A 25068-nucleotide genomic window follows, 5' to 3' on the forward strand; every position below is an offset into this window, starting at 1 on the left:
ATCTTAAAACTTCCTGAGGCGGAGAAACTCCTAGCCAAACATAAGGAATCTTTTTTTTCTGTCAAGGGCTAGATATCCTGAGGGACAATTTACTGGAGCTGCACAGTGGTTATAAATGTGGCCAGCAGAAAGACTGGTTAGGGACTATGCCCTTGCTCTCTCTCCTCTATCTTTTCATTCATCACATTGTTCAAGGAAGGAAACAGGGCAAAAACATTTTCAAAAGAAAATATCTCTGAAGATCACTGACCTCTCCTTTCAGCTCAGGAACAATTTCCACACAAAGAAGTGTATCCCGTGGCAGTTCTATCTTCAATTCCAGTTTGGTCCAGCGATCCGATTGGCGACCAAGCCAAGTGTATATCTGAGACTTCTGTATATAAGCAAAAAAGGAGGTAGCCAGATTAGAGGCAGAAGCAGACCACTGAAGAAACCACATGCTCTCAAGCAGTTTGTAGTATAACAGGTGAGAGAAATGTGCATCCAAACTACGATGATGTCTTAAGAAGGATATGAAAGAGATGTTATTAGGAAAGACGATAAACATTCAGTTTCCTTAACAAGACTCTCTAACTATTCCCAAAAATGTGACTTAATTTCACATAAGAAATATTAATTATTATAACCAAATAAGCAGAGATATTTCATCAATTTTTGAAACAAAGTTTTCATTTATCTTCAAAATGACAAGGAGAATCCACCAGTCAAATTATCATCTTGGTAACGTTTTGTTTCTTTTGTGTGTCTTCAAGTCAGTGTTGACTCCTGGTGACCGCCTGGACAACCAGAAAGGAAAATATACCTAATCTAAACAAATTCCATGTTACTTAAAATATATTATTTAACTACTGATATTAATCAATGTTTAATTATCACATACCCCTAATGACAGAAGGAACTTCTGCTCATTTCCCGATACCATGCATCTGTAATCCAGCACAGGTCGAATTTTGTGCAAAGTTTTTGAGTTGAGAGGAGTTGATTTATAACTAAAGATCTCTACGTTAGTACCCTAAAGCAAAATTGAAAGAGACAGAAAGAAAGAGAATTCCACGATTTATTTCAATATGGTGACCTCCAGAGATCTGATCTGTAACTTTCATCAGTCACGTCTACTGAGCAAGCTGACCAAGCATAATGAGAGTATCTGAAAGAGACTAAGTTGAGGAAAGTAAAGGGCTAAATCTATGGCTAGCATTAAAATACATTACTATGCTTTATGTACTGAAATAGCAGAATGTGCTACCTTCAGAGCCTATCAGCATGATAAATGCTTATCAGCCTACCTATCTTAGCATAAAGTAACTTCCATGAAGCTTGTTCCTTCTTTATAGATCCCTTTTCCTGTAGTTTTAGAAAACGCTCAACCAATTGCCTCTAACCATAGTGTCTAAGTGAAAGCCTTTCACAGTGCATTTCAAGCCAGCAGCTTTACAAGAATGTTAACCAAAGAACAGCTGACATTAAGTCTGGCCAGGTAATTTTTTTAATCTTTTCTTTCTATGAATGGCACCATACAGGGCAGGAATGTCATCTGAATATCTCGACACAGAAAATGGGGAAAAAAATCTTACCTGAGTTAGTTCATAGAATTTGGACAAGGGATCAGAAGAGGATGGAGCAATTCGGGCTTGGTCTGGAATCTAGAAAAATTTAAAATTTAGTTAGTTTAAAATTATAACTTGCCCACATTTCCCTGATTTTTGTACTATGTAAGGAAAAAAAACATGGCATTTTACTATAAAGAAAAAAAAATCAGTCAATTTTATTCTTGTAGATGCTATTGTTGAATCAAAATATTTGTCAAGGTTCCAAGGAACACCCCCAACGAAATAAAGCTTGGAGGCTTGAGGTTTATTTATTAGAGATGTCATGTTGGCACAGCTGGGAAAACCCGAAACTGAAAGCCCAGGTTTTCCACACCCAGTTGACAGTTCACATCCCTGCCCCACACCCACAAGGTCATCATATTGTCCAACAACTCTTCACACTCAATTGGATACAATCTCCAGGCAGTCTATATCAGATGCAGGCAAAAGTCCTTGAATACGGAATGTTGTTATGACTAACTTTCTATCACTCCAACAACAACCCCCTCCCAACTTCCTCAGCTAAAATATGTGGCAGTTAAGAAGCAAAAAGAAAATTGTTTTCCAAAACTGATAATATTCTTTTTCCACATATATTTTTATCTTCTCAATCCTCCTTCCTCATGAATCCCACACAAAGAACAGTGGGGATTTTCTGTTATAATAAGCTACCCATGTGGCCTTTGTCCATGCCTGCAAATTATCCAAAAGAATTAGACAGTTCATTTAAACGTGAATGAGAATGAGAATTCTTTTTCAAATCAGTAAAATATTTTTCATGCAATACATTATTAGCCTATAAAATATACTGCAATAAAAATCCCCCAAATCCAAGATCCATGCAGAGAAACCAACCTGCAATGAAACTATTAATTCCCTTCAGCTATTAGCAATAAACTATATTTAATTCTACTGCATTATCTACTCTGTAATTTCAATGAATATTTATTACATTTGAAAAAAATACCCTTATATAAAAGATTTCAAACCTAAAATGTTTCAGAGATCCTTGCAAATTCTCAGCTAGCAATCTCTATCTGGTGATATCATAATAATATCAATATTTTTTTTACTTTAGGATAATTAGCCAACAAAACACTGTATTATGTTTCCTCACTTATAATTACATTTTTATAGATTCATGACATGTTTTAATTGTGTGACAACACTGTTACCATAATACCTGCGTCATTCAGGATGTCAAACATTTTGTTGTGATTATAATAATTTAGATAGTAATTTTATTCTTGTTTTCTTTCTCCTAAAAACAAGGGATATATATTCCAACTCTGTCCTTCATTCTTCCAATCAACTGGGCCAGTCAGCAGTTTTTCTTCCTCAACAATGAGTGTTTTTTATAAACAGAACTCTTACTCTCACAGAAACTAGCAGAACAAGCTGCCATCTGAGAAAGGAGCAGGATTTTCAATTCAGAGATGAAATGCTATCATTTTAACTTCCCAAGTCTTCCCTGCTATGATAGGAGTGAAAAGAAGACTAACTTCTAAAAGGCTGAGACTTCACCTGTAAAATAGTAACTTCCAGCTGTGTTTCAGACATATTAAGGAGGATTGTGTAAGCTGGATAAAGACAGTACAACTAGTTTAAGAAAATCATAAATAATGCCAGACTCGGTCAATTTGTACCTGCAATGTTATTAAAACTAACATCAACTGGTTGCAAAGGGTCATCCTGAGCATACCTCTTGACCTTCTAAAGACAAAAGAATCCTTTCAGACAGAGAATATATGATGTTCTTATTTGGACTGCAGAAACCTAGTTCTTATATTAAGAAAGTTGAGAACCACCAAATACAATGGGTGTAATATTTTGCTTCTTTGTCTTACTCACCCCCCAAAGTCGGAGGCATTCTTTTCGGATATCAGCCTGACGTGGTTCATTCAAAGTCCTAAAAAAATATATAAGTGTCTAAATCTTACACCAAAAAGATACTTGAGGTTCTTTTTATCCCATCTACTCAATGATAACTTATTACTATCCATTCATCTAGTCACTGAGTCACATTGTTTGAATTGAGTGATCTTATGAATAGATAATACATAACAACCAACACAGGTGTCCTCAACTTACAACGTATCACTTAGCAACCATTCAAAGTAATAACAAACTTGCGTTGAGGCTACTTATAACCCAGATTCAAACTTCCAGCAGACAGACAGAGACAGACAAACACACACACACACACACACACACAGAGTTACATGACTGAACTATGGACACTTGACAACACAGCCACATTTTACAACCATCATGACTTACAACCATGATGGGCAGACTTCATTATGGTCGTAATTTGAGGACCACCTGTAGTTTTTGAAACCCAATGCTGCCTCACATATAAACTTGTTTCCCTACTAGTATGGCATTCTTGCGTTTGAAAAAAAACCTCAATCTATAGTAGCTCAAATAAGAAAAAGCCAACCTACCATATTACAGATTTGGGCCATAAAAAACACTGCTTCTACCGAAGGAAAATCAATAGGACAAATTTAGTGACAACACACTAGGTAGGGCCCAGTGACTTGAAAGACAACAAAATCCTACTAAATTTACTCTAAACCAGTCCCATTGTAATCATACCATGGCTATGATTTGTACCTTACCACTACAAATGAAGATTATATTCATGAGGCTAATTATGCACCTCAGAAAATCTACTCATTAATTTCCAGTAAAATCCTCAAGTATAGTTTTGTAGAACACTTTGAAAATATCAAATCTACTTACGTGTCTTGAACAAAAGCATGGATTTTGGCCAGGGCTTTAATCTGAACAGCACAGAATCTGCAAGAGAAAGCAGGTCTATTCTAGAGCATTCAGAGGAACCTGTTGAAAGTCTTATGAATCAAAATATGGATTAAAAAAAAATAAGAGGCAGAACAAAAATAAAACATGTAGATTTGTACCACATTATAATGAATCGCATCGCACCGATACTGTTAGAAATTGAAGAGTATTTCATTTACAATTTTTGCTCATGGTATTTTTCATTGAGTGAAATCCAGTGACTACTGGATCTCTTATCTATAATATTACTGTACATTTTAAATGGGTGTGTCAAATTTTTCAACTTTCAATTTCCAAACATTAGGAGTCCTCAAAACATTTGGTTACATTAATATCATTTAGATGCACTTGGTAAGTAACAACATAAATATCATAACTTTTTAAAATTTTGTTCGTTTCATTTGCCCAACAGGGATGCCTACTCCTCCAAAGATCTGAAACCAATGCTTCAGGCAGCAAAATAGTAGCACCTCTGTTATTCATTAAAGCAGAACCTCCCTTTGGGCTGTCACAGAAGCATGAAAGAAGACTTGGCTACTTTAACACAGAAGACTAGAAAAACGAAGTGTATATTCTCATGAGTGCAGAGGGGTGTTTGAAGCATTTCTTTCAAATCGTTTTCAAGTGTGCATTAACTCACTGTAGAGTAGGGGACACAATCAGCCTCCCAAATCCTTGGGGTAGCCAGGCCTCAGTAAGTAAGGAATTGGATATACTATTCTATTTCACCACTTGCCTTTTGTCAAATATACACAATGATTTTGCTTCTTTGGTTTAAGAAAAAAATAATGAGTCTTGGAAAAGAGATATCTTGCCTATGATATTAGAATGGAAGACTAAAATTGGAGAAAATGCTGCAATTGGGAGTATATATCCACAATAGAAGTTTAACTAATTCAAGCAGGAGTGGCTCCCTTATATGCAATATATCACAAAGCAAGGCAGATCTGGATACCTGGAACATGGTTAGAGCTCCAATAAAAACTAACAACATCTACTAATGCTTGGTATGAAGTTCTACTATCTAATCTGTGGCCAGCGATTAGAGGTAAAAAATAGAAGGGGATGGGAGAATATATACAGGTAGTCCTCAAGTTACAAATGTAATGGAGCCTGCCTATTCCATTTGTAACCCTAGGATTCATAGAAGTGACTCTCATACCTTGAACGTGATCATTCCCTCCTTTCACTTTTTCCAAAGGGCTGGCGAAGCCCACAGGGATGCAATCTCCCTGCAGGCTTCAGCAAGGAAACAGCAAAAGGCAAACATCCAGGTCTCAGTTCACAGAGAATAGAGGCCTAAACTGCGAGTTCACGTGAGATCAATAGCACGAGATCTCACGCTACTGATCTCACATGATCACAGTACGTTAGGCTTTTGTACTCTACGAATGCATTGAAAACCTGAAGCAACAAAGTAGGCAAAGAAACCGCGACAGAGAGGAGATCTTCGCAAGATAAGTGCGTCTTCATAGGCACAGTGCCTGTAAAGACCCGGGGGGTGGGGGTTGAATAGGCAGGGCGAATGTTGCAGAGCCTCTGCTGTCATTCATAAGGGCGAACAACTGCCATGGTGCTGCAACATTCGTAATTTGGGGACTTGTTCATAAACACTAGGGGGCGCTTATTGAATAACTTTGAACGTTCACTATGTGAATGTTTGTAACCCGGGGATTACCTGTAATTAAAAAGTGTTCTGTTTTAAAATTCAGACAGAGACTCTTCTTCATATCATATTTCTTTTCTAACTTTCTTTGCATTTTATTATTTGCTTTTCTCCTCTCTGCATTTCAGTATTTTAACAATAAACACATGGATGGGGAGGGGGAAGTATCTTACAAAGTATGTTCTTCTGCAAACTGTTAAATTTAAAAAGATATTCAGTGAAGTAACTGATAATTTTCAGATAGTAAAAATAACTTGGTAAAATCACTAGCAAAAAGAGTGCAACTATCAAAAAGCAAATCTTTTATTTTTTCCTGCAGAAAGTTTTGTGGGATTTATTTTTTGTATAAACTTACCTTTTATTTGAGCTGATCATATAGTCATAGAAATCATGATCGCCTCTGATTACTTCCAAAGGAACAACAAGATTAACATCTTGTTCAGAGTTGCGTAGCTGATTGATTTTCATGTTCACTGTGAAAAGATAGTCTCTCACTTCCTCAATTCCAGCTTTTAAACCACGGCATATCACATACCTGTAGAGGCACGAAAGACTTTTTTCTTTGTTTTTTGTGGGTTTGAGTATTTTACACAATGACTAATACTTTTTGCTAGATTATAAGGGAAACTCATGCATATATGCTTCTGAAGAAACATAGATCATGCTATTAGAATGGTACAGTATTTCCTGTAGTCTAGATTTTTTGAAGTACAATGGATCCAGAATTGTCTAATGCTTTTTTCCCTGACGTTGCTATTTTTCCAAACTATTTACTAGTGATAGAAAAGAAACTGCATGAACTAACAGTGAGCGCTAATTAATTGTAGATTATAGTAGCTTTGTCCCATTCATACTTTAGTGCCACCAATATTAAGCTATTGTAGCTAATTCAAACATTTCCTAAATGATTACTAATATATATGTTAAAAAAGTAAAAAGAAAAGATCAAACATAGTCTGGTGGCAAATAAATAAATTCTTATCCAGTGGCCCTTGCTTCCCCACAACTATCTTGTATAGTTCTTTCTCCTTCTCTGATTCCAAGAATGGAAAATTCATAGCCAAAACCAGACATAAAACACATGTCAAGATTGCAACTACATCAAATCTTTTATCACTGTTTCTCATTCAAGCAGATTAATTGCCTTCACATTTCTCACTTCTCACCTTTCCGAATTGGCAGGACGGCTTGTCACAGGTTTGAAGATTGATACACGTTCAAAGCAGCAATACAACAAATACACAAGGCCAACACTGAATGGTGTGAATAAGTCAAAGGTTTTGCAGAGAAAGTGCCCTCCTGGAGGGGAAAAAAAACCAATTAAAAGGGAAAAACACATATTATTTTATATTCTATCTTTCCATCAAGAAATTGAGTTTATCTTTCTGAAACGTAAACAAAACCAAGACAGAATGCTTTGGCTATAGCTCTTTAATGAGTTTGCTCATCAAAGAACCAAGTGTATGTTTTCACATTCTGTCCCAGGCTTTATTAGATAACCATCTGCTAAATAATTTATCATAGCAGTAAAGCCTTACTCACAGACATCTTGAAAAACTAAACTGCGAAGATCTTGATGATCTGGTAATAGTCATGGCCAGGACTGCACAAATCCATCTTATACATCTCCTGTGCCCTTTCTTGTTTCATGCAACCCTGTTCAGACATATCTTATTCAGCTCTCATTTGGATTACTGCAATGCACTCTACATGGGGCTACCCTTGAACACATTCAGAAGCTACAAGTTGTCCAGCTTGCAGTGGCATAAGCAGTTATGGAGACACCACAATACATCCATGTAACACTATTACTATAAAGGCCTCTATTATCCTGCTACAAGAATATCTACATATATCTAAATGCATTTTAGAAAAAGCAATTCACAATGACAAAAAATAAAATAAAAAAAACAAAAACAGCCCAAACTGGAGCACCTTATCACTTATAGTCCAACGTTTGAACAAACACTTTCAAGGGAAATGCTTCATAAATAGAGAAAGACAAAACAGACTGGAGAATATCTAACACCAAAATCAGAGGAGGATAAAATAGAGGGGTAAGGCAAAATGCGACAGCACCTGTCCGTATAACAGAGAGTCCTGTGAGGAACTGACAAAGTGTCAGCTGTTTGCTTAAGATCTCTTGGATGTTTTCCTGCCCTTCTACTGAGAAGCCCTGAAACACATAAAGTTAAATGCATAATTGTTTAATATCACCATCTATATGACTAAAAAATAATGTCTCTTCAGGTTTTTTTAGCACTATCTTCCAACCAATCCATCGACAAAACTAATCTGTCCTTCTCTGGAGTGCCAACTTTCACCTTGGCCAACTAAGCAAAACATTGCTGCCGCTTTCTCATCTATCTCTTACCAACACCAACCACAGTAGAATATGCTTGTTGCCTTTCTGCTCCCTTCATTTATTATAGCACCAAATTACAACTGAGATATGTAGATTTGGGGTGGAGGGAGAGAACGGAAGAGAAAGTAAAAGCAGTAGTGAAGTATCTTTTCTCTGGTTATAAGCTGATAGGCATCATCTATCTAAAGCAGTGGCCCCCAACCTTTTGGGCACCAGGGACCGATTCCACGGAGAAAGATTTTTTCCACGGGCCAGAGGGGATGTGGTTTTGCATACTGCCTGCATCCCACAGAGGGGGCTTTGCTTGTTTGCACAGCCCAGTTGCTGGCATGCTGGCATGCAGGATCATGTTCTCCCTTTGACCTCATTTTTCTGTATAATCCTATTGGCAATACTCGGTGAACAGGCCTGTATGGAGATTGGGGGTTATTTTATAATAATTTTTAAGGAAGCGCTGCTATCTGTTTTCGATAATGTCTAGCTCAATGGCCAAGGTTATTCTGTCAGAGGGCAGCAGCACTCAGGTCTTGTACATGTGAGGCATTTAGGGAAAGAAAAAGATGGAGTTCAGATTCCTATTATCTCTAGAGAGCCCTTTGGAACTTGGACATTAATGGGAAAATGATAATTGACCTTTCATTGAGTTTCACAGGCTCTTGACTCCAGAGTTTGCTGCGTTATTAAATAAAGGCATATCCCTTTGGGATAGATTGACTATGCATAGTTAAGTCCATATAATCTCAGGAATCAATTCAAAGGTATTTTATAATTATAGCAGTTAGATAAAATTTGTCAACTACATCTCAGACCTTTCACAAAATGTCCTTCTCTTGACCAAAAAAAACTCTCAAAGAAGTTTTGCTTCACTTAGGACATAAAAATATGTTTTATTAACTGCAAATAGAGGCTCGGTATCTACACTCAACAAGATCAGCTATATAGTTACATTGAAGTTTAAGTTTCTCAAAGATAACTGTAACATATAATTTGGTGATATTCAGTGAACATGTATATATATATACATTTATATATATATATATATTTTTCATTTCCACATAGTTCATTAATCCAGTTCCAGGATAAAAAAGAATGATCCATGAAATAGCTGCAAAGGAAAGCTAGTATTATGATTATTTTCCTAATTTGACTGCATGTCACAGCATGCTATGAAAGGTAAGCTGCAGGTAACGACCACAGGATAAAAGGAAAAGAGAGAAAAACGTACCCCATCAGCCATTAAGAAATGAACCCCCTTCTGATCTGTGTTGTCCAGCACAAACTGCTGAAAGGCAGATATGTTCTCAGGACGGGTGATGTCGCCATCTCCCTCAACACCCCCTTCACCTAAGTGGGAAAACAACGATTTTGATTTTGAATCACATATATTAATACCATATTTACCAAAGAATCATTTTTTTAAAAAAACTTCCTGTTTTTAGAAAATAATTACCTAACTTTCAGCAGGAAGTATTTTAGAAGGTTATTTAGTAAACAGAAAGGCATTTTTCTTATCCCAATACTGCCGGTTTTTCCTATTCTTAGATAATTAATGTTCTTGCAGAAAACCATGCATCCATTGAAGATTTTATTTTTTTTTTTAAAAATGAAAACAATTGTGTGTGCTTACCATAGTAAGGCTCAAAAAGCTCACTAGATGCAGCATAGAAATCCTCCAATTTGAAATCGTTTGGTCCTTTTAAGGTCATCCCAAAACCTTTTGCATGCCACTTCTTCCTCCAGAGGACATACTCTGAGAAACCACCAGGGCCAGCACATACATCAGCAAAATATAGCAGTTCAGCAGAACGCTCTTTAATTAGTGGTTTCTGCAAACAGAAAGGATAAAAATTCAATCACCGCAACTAAATCAATCTCCCACGTAAATAGTTGCTGATATCAATCTGTTAAATTGCTTAGCTTCTGAGGTGCTTAATCAACCTCCATTTCAATAAAGCTCTAAGGATTTTCCTACTCACTTTTCCCATTCAGAGAAGGCACCAGAGATACACAAATAAATGAAAACCCTCACCCCACGAGAATCCTTTGGGTTTGTAAACATGTGGTCGAAGACATAATCTATGTTTGCCATCTTCATTGCAGCTCTGTAAGTGTAAGATGGGCACTTGTTAAGAGTTTGCCCTTAACTGACCAGATATGTTGAAATGTGTAGTCTATTCTCTGACCTGTTTAGGAAGAAGGCTCCGCGGATCATCTCATAGGGATTGGATCTTGTACGAGCTCGCCGCATCTCCTCTCCATCCAGCACATCAAAAATAGTCTGCAGAAAGAAATTAGAAAATCTAATCTAAAGAGGGAAGGGCACCTAAACAGAACATTTTGCTGTTCCATACTTATTTTGCTTTACAGAACCCAATTAGGGGGAACAATTAGCAAGGGAACATTCATTCTTTAATCAGAATGTAAGCTTCATTAAGTAGACAAGGCCAAAAAATTCAACTCCAGAGAATTGCTAAAAAATACTTGTATTGAAATTGGCTACAATAACAGAAAAGACCAGAGCACAAAGAGGTACACAAATTGGCAAGGAAGACCAGAGCCAAGGGGCAGTGAGCTATGAAAGACACGGTGGGTCTGGTATGTGAATGGAAGGGGATGCTTGCTAGTGAGGAGACTGCCAGGAACAAAAATGGCCCGAAGTATCATGCTGCCAATTTTCATGTGCAACCTCAAAGGGCCTCTGGTGGCTCAACAGACTAATGCAGTCTGTTATTAAGACAGCTGCTTGCAATTACTGCAAGTTCAAGTACCACCAGGCCCAAGGTTGACTCAGCCTTCCATCCTTTATAAGGTAGGTAAAATGAGGACCAGATTGTTGGAGGCAATAAAAGTTGACTTTGTATATAATATACAAATGGATGAGACTATTGCTTAATACAATGTAAGCCGCCCTGAGTCTTCGGAGAAGGGCGGGATATAAATTCAAATTAAAAAAAAAGAAGAAGCAGGTTTTTCTTCCATAGCCGAATCTCATCAACTTTCAGAGATGACACTGCTTGATAGTGGAGGCGTACATAATGGCAGGACATGTACACCTCAATCTTGGTACACAACTACCAAATATCCTGGATGATTGGACCTAAGGTCTTATAACTCCAAAATGTCTTGACACAGCTGTTGTGTGTGCCAGGTGTAGCATTTCCTCTCGTAATTCCACCAAAGGCAAATAAAGGTGACCATGATAATGCAAGAAGCCATCCTCAAACTTAAATAGAGGTCCAGGTTGCACTGGTGTGCTAAAGCTAAGCCTGAGTGAAATGGTTTCTTCCCTGCAGGTTTCAAATATGTGCTGTCAAGGAGGTGATTCCAAAGTGGCTTTCTAGCTGCAGTTTTCTAGCTGCAAGATTGTGGCTGTGAAGGGCATCTGCTCCATCATTTGAGAGCCTGGCCAAGGCATCTTCCCATCTGCATGGGGCTGGGACGCATAGATCACGAAGTTAAAGCATGAGAATAAGGCAGACCATCAAGCCTGGCAATAACTGAGTTGCCAGGCTGTGCATAGTTGTTCCAAGTTCTGGTGGTTGGGTCATATATATATATATATTGGATATACTGTGTGTCTTCAGATGTTGCTTCCAAACCCTGAAAGCACCCTTAAGAGTGAGCAGCTCTTCCAATATGGTGTCACTGATTTCATCTGCAGTTAACCTCCCTAAGTAAAAGCAGCAGAGCAGAGGTGATTGATTTGGTGTTGTGCCCTCCAAGAGCAATGTTAGGGGCAGGCAGTATAAAGATAGTGCTTTATACTGGGGTCTGGGTGCTGAAGGAGTATGAATACAAACATCTCCAGTTATTGGAAAACCTCATTGGAATGGCTCTTTGTTTCATAGTGGCCCAGAGAAGGGAGTAATGATATGCGAGAAAGCAAAATCTTTATAAGAGAAGTTTGCAAAATCTAGGAATCACTGCACATCATTTCGTCACTTGAGAGCTTTGTTACTTTGTTTACTTGAATCTTGATAGGATCTATGCCCAGGCCTTCAGGTGAAAATGAAATAGCCCAGGGGTTCTGTCTTGGTGAGAACAAATGTGCACTTTCCAGCTTGGAGTACAGATAATAGTTCTGGAGACATTTCAGGATAAATTTGACATATATCTCTGTGGTACCCTGGAGAAGATCAAGATGTTGTCCAAGCAAATAACCACTAACTGAAGATTTCATGAAAAGATGGAAGACCATCAGGATTTACAGAGTCTGAATGGCATGATCAAGGATTTGAAATGGCTAAAATTGGTCTGCAAGGTGATAATCCCCTTTCTTGATCTAGATCACACAGTACACTCCATGAAGCTCCAGTATGGTGATGACAATGGCAGAGAATAATTATTATAGGAGATCCAAGATCAGCGGAAGAGAACGTTGGTTGCACAATTATGTGATTTAGGTATAGTCATTACAAAGATGAAGCTCTCCCTTGCATATTTATTCTTCAAAAATAGGACAGGGACCTCTGCTGGACAGGTAAAATGACAGATAATCCTGTTCCGCTCATTTTTCTCAATGAATTCACAGAGATCCACGATTTCTAGCTCAGAAAGTACATATCATTTTTGGGATGGTTGCTCTGGAGACAAAATTTATTGTGCAATCACAGAAGTTGTGAATGCACCAACACTGGAAATTTTTAAGAAAATGTTGACTAGCCATTTGTCTGAAATGGTGTAGGGTTTCCTGCCTCGGCAGGGGGTTGGACTAGAAGACTCCAAGATCCCTTCCAACTCTGTTGTTATGTTATGTTATGTTATGTTATGTTATGTTATGTTATGTTATGTTATGTTATGTTATGTTATGTTATGTTGTTATGTTATGTTATGTTAAGAAGTGTAGGGAAAGATGGGCAGTCTGCTTGGCACTGGATACATCATGGAACCCCACATTCCAGATCAGCAGAGTTTGGGCAACTTTACTATGAATGGTGCTTGAGTGGTCCCCGCAGGTTTCCGCATAACATCTGAGTGATATCCCTGCTCTATGATTACCTGATGTAGCTAGCAGTTGTGATTGCTAATATGGCAATGTGCCTAGAGGGCACAATGGGCAGTGGGACACCAAACACTTAGCCACTCTAGGCAGATCGCCATATTAGCAATCGCAACTGCTAGATGCATCAGGTGATCATAGAGCACTTGGTTCTCTTTGTTATATTTTGCCAGTCAGACTGCATGGTGTTCATATGAAGAAATAGGACCGGAAACAAATTTTCATGGTCCAGTTTCAAAAACAAGGATGAATGCCAAAGCACTTGGCAACCAGTAGTCTGGGGACATACAATACCACCTATGCACAGGGCTTTCTGAGGAGCTGGAGTCAAGCATACACCAGAATCCCCATTTTTTCCCCTATTAAAAGTAGAATATCAGCTAGAAGCTACACATATCCTTCTAATCAAACTACTTTTCCAGTGAATCTGGTTTGAAACCTGGGGAATCCCTCAGGCAAGATTATAAGCATGATTGCAAGCCTATCCCTCCACTCCTGAATTGAAATGCTTTACAAGTGAAACTAAATACAGCCTACCATAATTAGAGAAGAATAGGAATTTATGGCTAAGTACAACATTCCACTTCTCCTCTTACATACAGGAGACCTGCTACTTGAGGATGTGAAAAAACAACATATTCCTTTTCCCTGGATGGATGAAAGGACCATATACATAACCAAGTTTCATCCTGGCAGCTGAAGCTCTGGTCCGGCAAAATTATCTGATGGGAATCTTTCTATTTTGTAACATTTATTAAAATAAATGAAAAGAAAAATATGGTACCCTGCTAATATTTTCTAAAGGGAAACTCTACCCAATCGTTGCATCCACTGGCTAGAAAAGAAGGACTTGTATGAGTTGAAATAGTCTTATGTCCAATTCTCATTGGTGGGACAGAAGGCCAAATGCTAACTGGAATGGTATGTCTCAATTCGGATTTGGTAAGAATATATTCTAGAGCAGAGTTTATTGTAGCCTGAATGATTAGGGATAGTCTTCTCACCAAATGACCAGAATTTGAAGAAGAGGAAATCAGTTTTTAGATTACAGATGTGTCTGGAGTTTGATCAATCAGATGCATCAATTCACACTTCCCCACTCTGGACAGCACAATTTTCCACAATGGCTCTCTTGTCTAGGGCTGAGCGCCAATAACCAGCCTGTATCACAAGCAATCTGAGAAACATTTTGTTAGCTTCCTACATACTATCCACAGAATGAAGGTAAGGACATCCAAGATCTTCTGACTGAATCAGATATTTGTCGGCCGGGCAAGAATTCCACTACTATTCAATTGCTTGAATAAAATTCTCTTTTCCTTGCTGCCACTCTCTCTAGGGCAGCGGTTCCCAACCTTTCTGGCTTGGGGGCCAGCAGGGGAGGGGGGAGGGAATGGTTAACGCAAGAGGTAGGCATGCATGCACACAGCTCCATTTCCACTTGCACAAATGGAGCTTCGCTCATACAGCCCAGATCTGAATGGGCTACAGCCCACTAGTGGGCCACAGCCAAAGGGTTGGGGACCCCTGCTCTAAGAGACCCACTCTTGTGCTTGTCCTCCCATTCTTTTGAATGTGGGTTCTTGTTCAGTGCAGGATCCCTGTAAGAGTCTGTCTCTGATGTCAAGGCAAGGAGTCAATCTGAAGCTTCTGAAAATAATTGGGGAATTGACTTCCATCACAAAAGGAGGAATATCAAGTGAACATCAGGTAGTCATATAAATCAAATCAGTATCAGACAATATCAGTGCTTCATATAAAAACTGGTGGTTTGCATTTGTTTTTCCACAATTGGATTCAATAATATTACACATAGATTGCAATTTCACAATCACCTAACAACAAACTCTTCCTTGGGAGCACACACTTCAATATTATCAGAGTGCCATCCTCAAGAAATTTGAGGATGCATTCTTCTGTAGAAGTCAAACTAGCTTCATTCAAAGAGGATAAGACTATTCATGTATTCTGTTTGTTAGGCATAATTACTCCATTTTCAGGGCGAAACTACGCTGAAACATACACAGATTTAAGGTCGTTCATCTAAAGCAATTCATCCAAAATTCGGTCTAATTATTAACACTCAGTAGAGAAGGAGGAGAGGAAACCAATAGGGGAGATACTTAAGCCTCCATGTTACTGGAAGCTACTCTTTTCTAAATGCCTCAAAACCGTAAGCCCAGATTGTTCTGCCTTTGCACTGCACTGGTATTTCTCCTTCTACTGACAGGCCTGTTGTGGTTCCACGAGATAAAATTCACCTTGCACTGGAGCATGCTGTGTAGGAGTTCTTTTCCACAGAATTCCGTTTCATCTTCAATCACCAGTTTCCTCTACAAAACAAAATGTGGGGGAAATGAATCAATACGTGTAATGCATTTGTCTTAAGTCCAAGACTGTGTAACACTCCCAACTCAAAAGAAGAAAATATGATTCATAGCCGTGGAGGACCTGCACATTGTATTTGATGGCACCTCTTATATCAAATGTTTCTCTTCCCAGGATTGCTGGCAGCAGCAACCTAAGCCCAGATGAAGAGACACCCCCCCCTTTTTTTAATGAATTGCTGGCTGGTGCAACCTGCATGAATCATCATTTTCCATCTGAATCATTACACAGCCCTAATAAGATCATCATCTTTTTTTTTAAGATATGGTATGGTTAATAAAATTTAAGACTGAACCAAAACAAGGAAGGAAGAACAATTTACAAACAATGTAAAACCCATTAAGACAATGTACACATTTTAGACACTGGGGAGTTTGGAGTGCTTGCAAATAAGAAATGTTCAGGCATTCAGCATGAGGAAAGGAAGCCCTGCCTCACCCTGATATAGTTTCACAACCTCATCATCATCAGTGCACTGGCCACACTATACTTGGTTTTGGAGCACCTGATCAGAAAGAGATGCTTAATCTACATCGACAGTCTTACTATAAAAACCATCATGGGGAGACCAAACTTTTGCTTATCACATATAAATGGATACAAAAAAATAAAGCTTTGTGGGGCAGGAAGAGGGGAATCTGTAAAATTATCTTTGCTGACTGAAAAGGTCCATGTATGAAGCTGACTTTTAAAGTATATTTTTAAATTTTCATATCCTATTAGTATTTCACAACAACAGAATGACTTATGGCAGCTGAACTGGAATAGAAGCATTCCTTAGTCCCCCTGAAAACCCCCTTCCCTGATATGGTCTCAAAATTCTACTCCATGGAATTCTGAGAGCAACATGGACAATTTATTAAGACTTTACATGAAATTGAGATTAATCTAACATACACAAGTCTAAAAAAATATTCATTTTATACCAAGATCAATGCAGACAGCTGAAATACAAATCTATTGTTCTATCTTATAGAAAAAAACTCTTTACAGAGACAATGCTAATAGTCTATATCGACATCTCCAAGACTTTTGGGGAGTTGGGCAGCATATAATTTTAATACATCGTTTTCATTATTATCTTCGTCATCATCATTTATTTCATTATAATAGGAAATATGGTATTTACAGATATGGGAATAAGGAGTCTACCTTAATTGTATTTTTCAGTACATGAACAATGACAGATCCATTCACTGTAAGCAGGAGGCATAGCATATTTTTAGTCTCAGCAACATAGAGAAAGCTAGCTTATATAAACTCCCCTAAGAATATGGTATCTCAGCAGTAGTCAACACATCATTTAACAATATGCCAATATCCAATGGAGGGAAAAAATTATTCAACTCTTTGCTATTACTTACATTCTGAGCTACACTGCCACTTTTTAGAACATGTAAATATTGAAAAGCAGTGGTCTATGCCAGACAGACAAATGGCATTCTATAAATGAGAATCTCACTGGAGCAAATGTGATTTCCTATTGCTCTGTTTAAACAGCTTGTCACATTATTCAAGCTTTCACAAATACAGTAATCAGAGGAGTGAAGAGGCACTATTATATAATTTGAAATTGACAAACAAGGCCAGCCAGTCACACACTCAAGTGCATCAACCTGCTTATTTCACAGAGAGTACGAGCTGAGAAGAGCCTCCCAAGCACAAAGCATGAATATGTATCCCAGCCACAAAAAAATATCCACAAGGCTTCTTTGGCACATAAGAAAATAAAACAATTTACAAGGTACTTTTCATAAAATAATGTTAAAGAATTATAACTGCTTTCCAGGCCTTATGGATTCTCAGTCCTATGGCTACAAACTTCACTTGGCAAACGTGAGCTAGATGTAAAAATAAAAATGAAACCATGACTATGACACCCTGAAAGAACAGAATTAAAATAGGAGGGGAGCCTTCAATGGAAATTCATTTAAATAGGATTTCATTAAAATCATGTACTAAAATGTGAGGTGTAGGTCTCACCACTAACTGTATTTAAAAGTTAATATTCTACTTATATTTAAAGTTATTAAAATAATAATTTTAATTATTTCATAGTTTCAAGCATATTTAATAAAACTTTGACTCATTAGGTGAAGTTTAAGACTATTATTATAATTTTCCACCTGTGGTATCTTTTAGCATATTTGGCCACTTTTCTGATTTTAACTCTCAACCAATTCAGCATTTAAATATTTTTTTGTTTACCTAAGCATGTAAAGAAATTTATATTCATGCTATTTTGTCATTGATCAAAATTAATAAAAATTATCCATTTGTCTATCACTCTTTTATGCTTTTCAGCAGTTCAATTACATTTCTTTATCTCCTGAGTGATCTTTCAGTAGTTTAAAACAAACCATTGAATCAAAACATAAATATTTTAGAATCTGTGTATGTGTTCTAGCAATTTTGCAGACTTTGCTTAACAATCTTCATAATGCATTAACATATTTTCTCTTTCTTAGAACTTTCTTTAGAACTTAGAACTAATAAAAATAATAGATTTCTTTATCTACAATAGTTTTGCAGTAGACATCAGTAATAAAAGATTTGGCGGTGATTATTTCCTTTGTTGTGCAATCTGAATACCTTTCCTATCGTCATCCAATCCTTCATTTCTTCAGCATCTGGAATTTCTGTGGTACATTCCGGGCACCAGTCCACCTGCTCATAAGCACTAGCCTGTGCACAAGAGAAAGACGATTTCAAAAGAAAGCCTATAGGTATAATAAATCTGGCTCAATGTACACCCATAGATCAGAAAACCAACCTCAATCCAATTTTTATTAGAATGCTTCGAGTAATTTCTTACTATTACTATAGGTATCAAAACATTCTCCTCATCCAAGAATAGAAATCAGTGTCTGATTTCAGACAGTAAATCCTCAAATGAGGATTTTTTAATGAATTTTACCCGAGTCAGTAGTGCAAAGGAAAATATCTATCAGATCTCTTCACACTAGGATTTTCTGAGAACAGAATTATCAGGAGGAGAATTAAAGGAAGTGTAACTACCTCTGGCTCATCTTGCCAGTTGATGTTCATCTCTCCATCAAATCCTTTCAGAATGAGTCCCAATCCACGCCTTCCTTTTTGTTGTGAGGCTTCCACAATCTCTTGCCTTCCCTGGCCATATTTGCCAAGACCTTCACCTTCTCGAAAGCCCATCTTAGCCTACAAGATAGTAGAAAAGTTGTTTTATATCCTTCCGCTACTTTTCAGAAAAGAGCACTGGTCTGCCTGATTAAAAATATATTTTTACAGAAGATTTTCAGATTCTCCTTTCAAATACATTCAACTTAACCAAGTGGAAAATTATATCTAGAAAATGAAGCAGAAACAAAACGAATGATGAAATAAAACTATTACAAATAAGCAACCTGCAGAGAACACAGCAGTTATTTCTTACTATACTTGCGAGGCATCTTCATTTAACTATATTCAGTTGTCTTCCTTCAGTGCCGAGTTTCTTCCTGAACATAACGTTTCTATCCAGAAAGATAACAATATGACTTCCATATGCCAAATCACACATAAAGAACAAAATGCCCATTTTGTGTAAGGGAACATAAAGACCCACATCCTATATAAAATCCAGAACTATCTTCTAAAACCTTAAAAAAAACCACAGACTCAGCTACTATTCTACAAGCACACTCACAAATGAGTGTTTTGCAAACTAAAAAATCCTTTTAAATCTATTTCAAAAAGTCATCAAGAAATAATTAAAACAGATAATGCTACGCTCCAGAAAGATATAAGTAGGGTGACTTTCCATTTCAGGTGAATTTATTGCATTCTATTTTATTGCCTATTGCCCAACCTTAGTTTCAATTAAAAATGTTTTCTTCCCATATTAAAACTTTTCATTTCTTGGACTATAACAGTCAAAAAGTGAATTGCTGATCTTTAAAAACTATTTAAATAAAAATACAATTACATAAGAATATTAAAACACAAAAAATATACACACTGAAAAAATACATCCATGCTTCCATAAAGAAAAATGAGACTTTACTTTTCCAAAAAACAATCCCAACATAAACACTGCAGCATTTCTATCCCTTTATCAGAAGAATATCACACCCTAAGTCCCAGTAATAAAAACAAAACAAACAAACAAAACAAAACAACTGGCATAAATACTTTTCCACATTAAAAAAAGCTCAATCCATAAAATCCCTATAGACAAATTACACCATAAAAAGAAAATATTCACAAAGACAAGCAAAACAGTCATTTATAGTTAATGAAATACTTTGATACTAACTGACTACCAGGAGAAAAATAAATAAAAGAAAACTATTATTTCTTTGCTCATCTTCAAAGATTCATTCTAGTTTGTTTAAGCAACCATGTCTGAACAAATCCCAATTTGCATAAAGCATCCAAATAAAACTGTTCCCCATCAGTAACTAAACCATAGCTTCTTAAACACAGTGATTATATCGAAGATGCAAAGTAACGATGGCTTTTAGGAAGTTCAAGGCTCATTTTCTACCAATTACCAACACAGAAGTAATCCGTGATTCTGCCTAACATACTAAAATGTTTGTTAGAAAGTGTATTACATTTAGTACAAAAATATTACTTTATGTAATGTTTGAAAAATCATATCTGACTATCTCATAAAACAGACTTGTTTTGCATTTCATTAAGGTTTTTAGTGCTTGCCTAAAAGTAAATATCTTATATTTCAAAAAGGTCAGGTAAACACATATTTTCATCACATACATACATATATAAAAATGTACTACATACAAACATGCATATTTATAGGAAATATATTGCCAAAGATTCTAAATAAGGAATTTCATTTATCTTTAAAGATTCACTGAACTAGGAATGCATCTGTACTTCTATCATTCAGATTGTTCTGTGATAATTTAGTTTGTAAAAGACAACACTATTAATTAAAATATTAAAATAATACAGGTAAACTCAGTTCATTTCTAATCCATATACCCTAGAATACTAATAAATATATAGTTAAATACATACTCATAATGTATGTAGCTGTTCAAGATGATCACTTAATTTTCTCCTAAGAGCTACTGAAAATCCTATCCAAAATAATTGTGCACCTAGGCCTTCAATTATGCTTTACTTTTTAAAACTTTTTTAATGTACATATTTTGGTTATAAGCCATCATTTTAAAGGGTGACATATAATCTGTGTAAAACATAAACAAAATAATCTACAATACCTAAAAAACAGAATTTTCAAAAAATAATTTAAATATTATATGCCAAACCAACACAACAAATTAAACAACAAATCAATTTTTGAAAATTAGGGCAGAAAAAAATATGAAAGGGAAGCCAGTTCATTGTGCTGAACTAAAAAAGAAAATTCTGATTTCCCTAGAAATTCCCTGATCGTTCTTCAAGTACAGGTAATCCTCCACTTACAACAGCCACTTAATAACTCTTTGACGTTACAATGGCACTGAAAAAGTGACTCATGATCATTTTTCACAGTTAGGACTGTTGCAGCATCCCCATGGTCATGTGATTTACATTTGGATGCTTGACAATTGACTCACATTTATGACAGTTTTTTTTTTGTTTACATTTATACCCCGCCCTTCTCCGAAGACTCAGGGCGGCTTACAGTGTGTAAGGCAATAGTCTCATTCTATTTGTATATTTACAAGGTCAACTTATTGCCCCCCCAACAATCTGGCTCCTCATTTTACCTACCTTATAAAGGATGGAAGGCTGAGTCAACCTTGGACCTGGTGGGACTAGAATCTGCAGTAATTGCAGGCAGCTGTGTTTTAATAACAGGCTTCTTACAGCCTGAGCCACCACGGCCCTTGCACCACGACAGTTGCAGTGTCCCGGGTCCTATGATCCCCTTTTATGACCTTCTGACAAGCAAAGTCAATCGGGAAGTCAAATTCACTTAACAACCATGTTACTAATTTAACAACTGCAGTGATTCACTTAATAAATGTGGCAAGGAAAGTCATAAAATGGGCAAAACTCACTTAACAAATTTCTCACTTAGCAACATAAATTTTGGGCTCAGTTAGTCGTAAATTGAGGACTACCTATAAAATGGGGCCAGAAGTTTATTTCACAGGATTACACTGAGTCTTAAAATGCTTGAAAGTGAAAACAAATGCCCTCATATCAAGCTATTAGTTCCTGAAGGTAAATAGAAAAGGATAACTACCAGGTTCTGAATAATAGCAGCTTAAACTATTTTAACCCTGATGGGTTGCCAGTAACAGGCTCTATGATGGTTGAAGACATAAGAAAATCAGAGAAAGACCAGCAACATATAACTAAATGACAGAAGATTAAGGAAGCTCCACTAAGAGGCTATTACATTATTGTGACACTCCAAGAATATAAAGAGGTGTCTTAGTAGTGTTCAAGAATCAATGGATAAAAAGATACCCTAACATATGAAGAATTATAAACGCTAATTGTACTCTTAGAAGCAAGCTGACATATTCTACACAAGAAGAGGTATTCTGACCCACCATGAGCTTTTGGGACACACTGTTGTACATAGAGTAGCGGGACGATGTGCCCTCCACAAGGGAATCTGCACTGAATTTATTGCTGAAAGTGCCAAGAGTAGGCCGCCTCCCACTGTTCTCACTATCAGATTCACTGCTGCTTGTGGTGGAAGAATCTGAAAACCAAACAGAAGAAATAGAAGCTTCAAAAATCAGCACCACAACATATATTAGCCATGATCTATGAACATAGGTTACCTTTTATCAAATTGGACTATCTAGTTCAATGCTGTCCCATTATTGGGCAGCAGTTCTCTGAAATTTTAGATTTCCAAAATGTCACATTCTAAAGTTGATACCAACTGCATTCACACTAGGTGCCATAATACAGAGCTATGGAATCTGGAACATGCACATCTTAGGATATATCTTTTCTGTTTCCAAATACATGAAGATTGAGAATAATCAAATAGGAATGATCTTTTTGAACAGAAACAATGTGAGAAAGGGACCCTTTAGCTGCAGTCTCCTTTTGAACAGGACCACATAACAGCTAATTTCTGTAGTGTAACTGCAGTCCATTATAATAAATTATTATAATCCCAAAAGCTAAGAGAGGTATAATAACAAACAGTATGGGAAACCATTGATATATCAAGAAAATTTATCAATTTCCAAGCATCCCATCTTAAGGTGTTGATGTCTATTAATCTAAATGCTTTTTAATAATTTAAATACTTTAAAATGTTTTCTCCTCAAAACCATCCAATCCATATAGCACATAATAATATCCCTGCTCCTAGTCTAAATATTAAGATCAGTTAACATGTGATGGGCAGAAAGAAGGTTGTCCTGGTGACAACTCCTAACTCCAGGCTGTTTTCAGCAATTAAAAACAGACAGATGTAGGACAAAAGAACTACCATTTCAGCTGATCGCTTAAAAATGAACTTTGCTTTAGATGTCTGTACTTTTAATGTCTTTGGGACTTAGTTACTTTATATTAATAATATAAATAATATATTAATAATTTTATATTATTGTCTAGACAACTCATGACATGTTAGGGTATTGTATATTTCCTTATCTAAACAGAATCAGAATGACCAAAGGCAAAAAAGCAACATGAGCTGGAATGCCTGCCGATGTCCTGCCAGCTTTCCCATTGACTTTCCTTGTAGAAAGTTGGAAGGAAGCATTGGATAAGACAAGCACATGACCGTAATTGACCTCAGCAGCACAGCCATACAGCAGCAGTGAAGCCAATATGTTTTGCCAAATTTCAATCCCACAGGAATCACACATCCTGGATTTTGGATGCATTCTATAAATTAGCCCATTTGAGGTATGCCATTTCAAAATTGTTGATCTGTGATGCAATGTTTCACCCAATTGAAGGTTATAAATAACCAAACAGACACGAGGGTTTTAGTTGTATATCAATTCTTTTTAATTGTTCTCTTGTGCATAGCATTGGGGTTCTTTGGAGCAAAGAGTGATACAACAACAGCAATATTATCCACCAAAATAGCTTCCATTCCCAAATCCATCTCAAAAGTCAAATTGGAATGAAGATAAATAAAAGGATAAATTCTTTCCAGACAGCTTGACATTTATAAGCAACTATTCATTCTGAGTCGGGCTTAAAATTACAAATCAGATATCAAACTAGTTTTTCAAAGCTACAGGATTTGTCTCCATCTCCTTCAAAGCCAATAAGATAATATTACTCCTCACTTATACATTTATCATTTTTTTTTCTTATGGATTACAGTGTAGACAGCATTGTCTTAACTGATTACTAAATTCAGGCTGCACAAGGAGCCAAAGAACAGGTAGCTGGATTCATTTTTCCATATATCTGTCAATATCCTTAGGTTGTAGAAGCTAAAAACACTTTATTTTACGCTATTTTAGTTTGAAGGGAGTTGATTCCAGAGGAGCCAAACACAGTGAAATTTAAATACTTTGTGTGGGGGAAAAGAATTAACACAACTCTTCCCTAGGAATTCTCAGAGTATATGTTTAATGGTACAAGTAGTCTACTTTAGTTTGGCAAGATTTCTTTATATAAGCAAGGAACCATAAAGAACACTGCCTAGAAGCTCAACATGTGTTGATTTTTGGAACCTGACAGGCTTTCTGCTCTCATTTGTGCAGTTATTGTAGCTGTGACTGGATGTTGAATGTTCTTTCACTGCTCAAACTACATACACTAAGGCCTCACTGGGCTGGGCTAAAATGTTCCACTACCTTCTGATTCACAATCCCGATACTTCATTGTATTTTTATTAGAGTGTTCTCATTAAAAACAATTCAACTAAGAATAGTGGGGAGATTGCTATAAATTCAATGCAACAAAGTTAGAGATAAATGTTTGAGAATGGGAGTTTTAAAATTATCACAGTTGCATTTTTCATCCTACAATGTTCCCCAAGATGACTGAAAGCTTCAGGAATTTATGTAATGATTACTTCAATAAGTACCTTGAGTTGCATGGTTAATATTAAGTTGGGTTTCATCATCTGATGTGGAACTAAGAGTCAAACCCAACTCTTCTATCCTTTTTTTCTGCCTTTTCTGTGGGCTGCCATATTCAGGGTCTGTTCTTCTCTTCATTTTTACTGTAAGAAAATAGAGTACATCTTACCAACAAATTCATATACATCACATAATTGTAAGGCAGTAGAATATTCTAATTTCCAATCTTTTTATAAATATTTTACATAGAAAATTGGAGTGCCTTTATGCATTTTAAATACTATTCATTTAAAAGA

General features: G+C 36.6%; 2 protein-coding genes across 3 annotated transcripts in view; one reads left to right on the forward strand and one right to left on the reverse strand.

The window, feature by feature from the left end:
* The window catches only part of CCDC167 (coiled-coil domain containing 167), a 58903-nt gene extending 43225 nt beyond the window's left edge, over positions 1–15678 (forward strand). Inside the window, exon 5 of the mRNA XM_058183727.1 lies at positions 14030–15678. Coding sequence (XP_058039710.1) covers positions 14030–14127 — 98 coding nt within the window. The 3' untranslated portion in view covers positions 14128–15678. The remainder of the gene's footprint in view (positions 1–14029) is intronic.
* CMTR1 (cap methyltransferase 1) overlaps positions 1–25068 on the reverse strand; it is a 37809-nt gene that overhangs the window by 10246 nt on the left and 2495 nt on the right. For both annotated transcript variants that reach the window (XM_058183423.1, XM_058183347.1), the window contains exons 2-18: positions 24778–24915; positions 22313–22467; positions 18834–18992; positions 18408–18500; positions 15689–15760; positions 10612–10706; positions 10458–10530; positions 10056–10254; positions 9654–9772; positions 8143–8239; positions 7230–7362; positions 6419–6598; positions 4338–4394; positions 3441–3498; positions 1575–1643; positions 881–1012; positions 251–373 (exon numbers count right to left, since the gene is read on the reverse strand). In XM_058183423.1, coding sequence (XP_058039406.1) covers positions 251–373; positions 881–1012; positions 1575–1643; positions 3441–3498; positions 4338–4394; positions 6419–6598; positions 7230–7362; positions 8143–8239; positions 9654–9772; positions 10056–10254; positions 10458–10530; positions 10612–10706; positions 15689–15760; positions 18408–18500; positions 18834–18992; positions 22313–22467; positions 24778–24910 — 1947 coding nt within the window. In that variant the 5' untranslated portion in view covers positions 24911–24915. The remainder of the gene's footprint in view (positions 1–250; positions 374–880; positions 1013–1574; positions 1644–3440; positions 3499–4337; positions 4395–6418; positions 6599–7229; positions 7363–8142; positions 8240–9653; positions 9773–10055; positions 10255–10457; positions 10531–10611; positions 10707–15688; positions 15761–18407; positions 18501–18833; positions 18993–22312; positions 22468–24777; positions 24916–25068) is intronic.

Source organism: Ahaetulla prasina, chromosome 1, assembly GCF_028640845.1.
Source record: "Ahaetulla prasina isolate Xishuangbanna chromosome 1, ASM2864084v1, whole genome shotgun sequence".
NCBI lineage: Eukaryota > Metazoa > Chordata > Lepidosauria > Squamata > Colubridae > Ahaetulla > Ahaetulla prasina.